The sequence below is a fragment of the Papaver somniferum genome, chromosome 1, assembly GCF_003573695.1.
Source record: "Papaver somniferum cultivar HN1 chromosome 1, ASM357369v1, whole genome shotgun sequence".
NCBI lineage: Eukaryota > Viridiplantae > Streptophyta > Magnoliopsida > Ranunculales > Papaveraceae > Papaver > Papaver somniferum.
In genome coordinates, this window is record NC_039358.1 from 112,836,873 (window position 1) to 112,843,369 (window position 6,497).

The 6,497-nt window shown below is 45.3% G+C and overlaps 1 protein-coding gene across 1 annotated transcript; it reads right to left on the minus strand.

The window, feature by feature from the left end:
- Positions 1-1,087: 1,087 nt before the first annotated feature.
- On the minus strand, positions 1,088-2,059 carry LOC113349301 (uncharacterized protein K02A2.6-like). Its single transcript, XM_026593250.1, has one exon. It carries the CDS (start codon positions 2,057-2,059, stop codon positions 1,088-1,090), a length of 972 nt encoding a protein of 323 aa, XP_026449035.1.
- Between the last annotated feature and the right edge of the window lie 4,438 nt (positions 2,060-6,497).

Sequence of the window (6,497 nt, forward strand, 5' to 3'; positions counted from 1 at the left end):
CGCAATACCTTCATGCGATGGATCTTTATGTGGATCGACGTGCTAGTCGGATCAATCCTTCAATTGAAAATGTGATGGCTGCTGACGAGGCTTCTGAGGCGTTTGCTGATGCCCGTGTCCGGATGGAGTCTAGGGAAAACGACTTGGCTGTTGCGCGTGGCAGACTGAGGCGCGCGAATTCAGTCCTATCTTCAACTCTTTGACTTAGTGGATCCTGCCATAGAATATGTGGTTTTACCTGTTCTTTGTATCATGTCGGACGTTTATGAATATATTATTTATGTTACTTCCCATGTATCACATCCGCGTATGATTTCCTTTAAGAATATTCCTTTCATAATATATATTTATTATTTGGATTGGCCGGAGCCAATGCTCATATTGTGCTCATGATATCTTTCCCAGTCTTAGTGAGCTGTACGTGCAACACTTAGTTGGGTCCTCTCTTTTTTTAGCGTGCGACACTGGTCATGCGCGGAAACTAGCCTTTTCCTGAATAATGTTGTGCTAGTACTTTCTGGGACTACTGGGGCACCTCATTGCGTTATTCATTGGACATAGTCCTTTCTTGGAATATTGGTGCACTTCATTAAGCCATGCGCGGAGCCTAGTCCTTTCTTGGACTATTGGTGCACTTCATTAAGTCATGCACGGAGCCTAGTCCTTTCTTGGACTACTGGTGCACTTCATCTAAGCCATGCACGGAGCCTAGCCCTTTCTTGGACTACTGGTGCACTTCATCTGAGCCATGCACGGAGCCTATCCCTTTCTTGGACTATTGGTGCACTTCATCTAAGCCATGCACGGAGCCTAGCACTTTCTTGTACTATTGGTGCACTTCATCTAATCCATGCACGGAGCCTAGTCCTTTCTTGTACTATTGGTGCACTTCATCTAAGCCATGCACGGATCCTAGCCCTTTCTTGGACTATTGGTGCACTTCATCTAAGCCATGCACGGAGCCTAGTCCTTTCTTGGACTATTGGCGCGTTCTATTGGGTCGTACGAGAGATTTTAAAGTGCCTCGAAGTATAACATGAGATAATTGTTTTATTATTTATCAGCCATCCGGTGTACATTAAGTTACTTAAGCGTAATAAGTTTTAAGCCATTTACCATTGATAGGAGTATTGATGCGTGAGCCATTCATCCGCTTCAAATAGTAATACCTGCTTTCTGTTGCTTCGCTAATCATATAAGGAACTTGCCAATTTGCAGCAAATTTTCCTGCCTTTTCATTGCGCTGGAAATGTGGCGCGATCTTCATCACTACGTCATTTACGTTGAAGATTCGTTCTTTTACTTTCTGGTTATAATATCTTGTCGTCCGTTGCCTATACTTATCCGCGAAACGCTCAGCCTTGGCTCGTCGTTCTTCTAAGGTATCCAGGTGAGCGAATCGACTGACCTCATCCGGGGTAGTGAGGCTGGCCACAACCATGCGTGTGGAAGGTATTGTAATTTCTGCTGGCAATATTGCATCTTCTCCATACACCAAAGAGTAAGGGGAGGCACCAGTTGAACTTCTCTTGGAAATACGGTATGCCCAAAGTGCAAGGGGTAGCTGTTCATGCCAGCTCCTATGATGATCATGTACTGTGCGGCTTAGTATTCTTAACAGTGTTTTGTTAGTTTCCTCTGCTTGTACGTTCCCCTGAGGGTAATAGACAGTCGAGGTGTGGAACTTGATCCCATACTGGTCCAACAAATCTGTGACAGTTTGATTAACAAAAGAGGTACCATTATCCGAGCATATAATCATAGGTGCACCGAATCGACATATGATGTGTTCTTTGATGAATGCAGCGATCGTGGCGCCTGAGTAATCCCGGAGCGTAATAGCTTCAACCCATTTGGAAGAATATTCAGTCGCGGTGATGATATACTTGTGTCGCCCGGATGAAGTCGGGTTTATTTGCCCAATAATATCAAGTCCCCATCTATGAAAAGGCCAATGGGTGACGACACTATGCAGCAAGGTATGTGGGGCGTGGATGAATGATCTGTGGCTTTGACATTGCTGGAACTTATTCACATGCTCGGCTGTATCAAACTCCATCGTGGGCCAGAAATACCCCCCTTCGTACAATTGTAAGAAGAGTTTTCTCATACCTTGGTGCTCAACATTGTGAATCGTAGCCATAACTATCTCCACCTCCTCTTGCGACAGAAAACGTAGTATCTTATCCCCGAAACTCTTCCTATAGAGGATGCCTTCACTCAAAAAGAATCGTCCGGATTTCCTTTGAATTTTTAGCGTTTCTTGTCTGTTCAGCGGTAGACGCTCATAATGGAGGAAGTCTATGTAAGGTTCCTCCAGTCCTCTATCTCCACACTACATACTTCCGTCTATTGTGGGGGTGCCTGACAATCTTCACATTTATCTTGGACTACTGCCGCTTGGACTTCCATATTCGTCCAGTATACGCCCATCCTCTGTAGTCGACGGTACAGCGGGATCCCTCCTGTTTGTCCACATGACTCTTCATGGACGCGATTCAGTATTTCTTGCGCCTCTACCTTCCCCACACATCGTGATAGAGCACCTCCGGATGTTCGAAAGTATAACGCTCCTCGGACTACAAAAAATTGTTTTAACACTTTAATGGGCAGTAAATGATCATCTACCTCTCTAGTAAAATCTTCGATATATGTTGTTCTCCAATCATCCTTTAATTCGAACGTTGCGTCTTATTTCCATGTGCCGGGTAACGCCCTTCTCTTTACCACTATGGTACCTTCGTCGGATTCGTTTGATTGTAGCTTTTCCGCTAAGGTAGCCAACGCGTCCGCATGCTTATTAGTGGATCTTCCAGTATGCTCAATGACGGTGCTTCCTCTTCTCGCTATTAATTCCTGGGCTTCCGCTCGGTATGGTGCCAAATGTGCCTCTTTTACCTGGAAGCCGCCCGATATTTGGTTTGTGACTAGCTTCGAGTCTCCCTTGACGTCTTTTGCTCCTAAATTGAGTTCTTTAGCCATTCGTAATCCAAGAATCAATGCTTCATACTCTGCCACATTATTGCTACACTCAAAGTCTAGCTTGAAAGCAAATGATAACAATTCTTTTTTGGGCGTCTCAAATACTATCCCCGCTCCTACGTAAGAGCCGTATGACGACTCGTCAAAAAATATTGTCCAGCGTTCTTCCTCCTCGACTTCCGCAAATTCTCTAGGTATTTCGTCACTTTTTTACGTCATATACATACCTGGGAACTTGGCTAGTAAATCTGCAAATGCTTGCACGCGTACTCCTTTAGACCGCTGGTGCTTTAGCTCAAATTCAGACAGTTGTAGTAGCCAGCGGGCTGTTCTGCCGGATAACACTAGTTTTGTTGCCAGGTAAGCAATCGAGTTAGCTGTCGTTACCACTACAGTTTCATGAGCAAGCAAATAAGATCGTAATTTTTGTGTGGCATAAATGAGCGCTAAACATGTTTGCTCCTCCTTCGAATACCTAAACTCTGCGTCTTTAAACCCTCTACTGATATAGTGAATTAGGCATATCTGATCGTTGTCGAGGTCTTGAGCCAACAGTGCTTCGATCGCCATATTAGTAAATGCAGTGTATAGGTAGAGGGGTTCGCCTTTGACAGGGGGTCATAGGACCCGCGCACTGATTAGGCATTCTTTAAGCTTTTGCAAGGATTGCTACTGATCATATCCCCATTCGAATTGCTTGTTTTTCTTCAAGCGGTGTGAATGCAGATAACAGTTGTGCCAGACCTGAGATGAATCTCCGGACATAAGATACTCTGCCAATAAAAGTCTGCAACTCTTTTACATTTGCGGGTGACCTCATAATAGTTATCGCTTCAACCTTATCCGGATCGATCTGTATCCCTTTGTCGGTAACAACAAACCCCAGGAATTTTCCGGAGGTGACTCCAAAGGCGTATTTGAGAGGATTCATCTTTAAGTGATACTTTCTACATCTGTTGAAGACATGCCTTAAGTGGTTGAGGTGGTCTTCTCGTGTTCGATATTTTACCACCACATCATCTATGTAAACTTCCATAATTTGATGCATCATGTCATGGAAGAGAGCCATCATTACCCGTTGGTAGGTTGTACCCGCATTCTTCAGCCCGAACGACATGACAGTATAGTATAAGTTCTCGTACGAGGTATGGAAAGCCATTTCTTGCGCGTCTTCTGCGGACATCCTGATTTGGTTGTATCCGCTGAACCCATCCATGAAAGAGAACATACCATATCTGCATGTGTTATTTACCATTATATCAATGTTCGGCACTGGGAAATCATCTTTATGGCATGCCCGGTTCAGGTCTCGATAATCAACACAGCATCGGACCTTGACATTCTTCTTTTCTACTGGTACGATGTTAGCTAGCCACATGGGGTGCTGGATCGGTTTAATGAAATTGGCTTTCAGCAACTTCTCTACCTCTTCCTTGATTGCCAACTCTATCTTCTCCGGAAAATTGCGCCTCCGCTGCTTAACAGGCTGGTACTCGGGCGAGACATTGAGGTTGTGTGCGATCAAACTGCTACCAATACCCGGCATTTCATCATGTGTGAATGCAAACACATCCCGGTACTCGCGGAGAAGGTTAACCAGTCGTGACCTTTCTTCTCCTTCCAGGTGCTTGCTAATGCGTACACAGCAAGGTTCGTCTTCCGAGCCAAGATTCACTTTTTCTAACCCATCGAGGGTCCGATCGAGTCTCGTCTTTTCTTCAGGTAAACCTTTTAATATTTCTTCTTCCGAGATCAGAGACTCCCTCTTCCTGCAAATCTTCAATCACTGGGGTTGCTTCCATCATTTCCTCATCCGCTGATGACATATCGCAGTCATGTTGTCGATTGGAAGCTTCCCCGGCTAATTGCTATACGCGATAAACATGTCCTCCCTCTGGTCGTGAGAAGCGCTTAAATTGACTATTCTTTGTTTCGACTACAGACTTCTTACTCCCGGTGACAGGTCCCATCCGAGATGGACTAAAGATCGATTTAGCCTTTCCTTTCGTTTGTGCCTCAGGTTGGAACTCTTCCCACTTTGAGAGGGGTGTGAAGCGCTCTGATTGCTCTCCTTGGTCCGTGACCGGCTGTGTGTAGAAAACTGCATCTGCCATGTAAGCTTCCTCTGGACCGAACGGATTACTTGTAGCTGGGATCCGGAATTGTTTTCCTCCAATATTAGTCTTGACACATTGGTGATACGTAGACGCTACTACCTTGTGGTTCAGAAGCCATCCTCGCCCTAATAGGACATGAAAAGTGGTATCATCCTCAAGCACGTAGAAGGGAGTGAGCGCGCTGATAGTCTGATCTTCATCATTAGATGTATTATTCCCATTGTTGTCTAAGTTTGTCCCCCAAATCCTCTCACAGTCGTTGCGCGTATTTTGATCGATGTTCTTGATACTCCCAAGGATCGCAACGTGTATAGGGAGATCAAATTAAGAGATGCTCCGCAATCTATGAAAGCTCGCTTGAGGGGTTGTTTGTTAATATGGGCTGTGAGATATAAGGGTCGGAGGTGTTCCCCCGGATAGCATATATTTTCGTCAGTGAAGGTAATAGCTTCCCTATGCATCAGATTGTACACCTTGTTGGATATGATTGTCGTGATAGCTTTGGATACCTCGCGGACTTGGTCCTCGCTGAAACCAAGAGAATCGAAGAATTGTTGGGCCAAAACAGTTTGGGCGAACTTGCTAGCGACTCCATTTGTGTCTGAAAAGATGGTTGTCTCATACGCTTCACATGCTTCCCCTTCTTCCACGTCTTCCCATGGTCTACAGGTTTCTCCTTCTGTGGGTTCATGTGAGATCATCATGACTTGGTGCTGAGGGAGCGGATCCTTTTGGATGCTTTGTTCTCCTATCTCTAACTCGCCTCTGGATCGTTTTATATACACTAAGTAGCGCAGAAAGAAACACTCTACAGTCGGATGATGGACCCTCCTGTGATAATGGCAATATCTCTCATGCATCTTATCTATCGCGGTAGGTTCTGTGGGTACGGGTGGCAGAGTTTCTTCTTTGGTTGCCACCCATTTCTCCAGAAGTCCTATTATCTGCTCTCTACTGCACGGCAGTGGTGGCGGCGGGTTTGGTCTTCCTCCATCCGCTCTTCCCCCTCTCCTGCCGGACTGTCCTCCTCGGTAAGGGACAAAAGCAGCAACTCCTCCTTTTCCTTTGTTGCCTCCTTGATCATTGGATGCATCGTTAACATAATGTAGTTGCCAAGTGTGCCCGCTTGCCCCAGAGTTCATAACATTCGTGCAGTCTGATATCCGGGCTGCAACCTCTTCGACCTCCACAAAAGTTTGAAATTTGAAATTCGTCAAGTTCAGCCGAAAAATGGCATCCATTCCTCGAATACAAATCTCCACCAAGCACTCCTCTTGGATGTCCTCATGACATTCTAGTGTGAAATCTCGGAAGCGAATGATATACTTCCCGATATCTTCTCCTACCCGCTGGGTGCATCTTCCTAAATCTATTGTTGTGACTCTTCTTTGTGCGGAA

What these genes read in the sequence shown, in the direction of transcription:
- LOC113349301 (XM_026593250.1), bottom strand. Translation starts at nt 2,059, where the DNA reads ATGGAGTTTGATACAGCCGAGCATGTGAATAAGTTCCAGCAATGTCAA.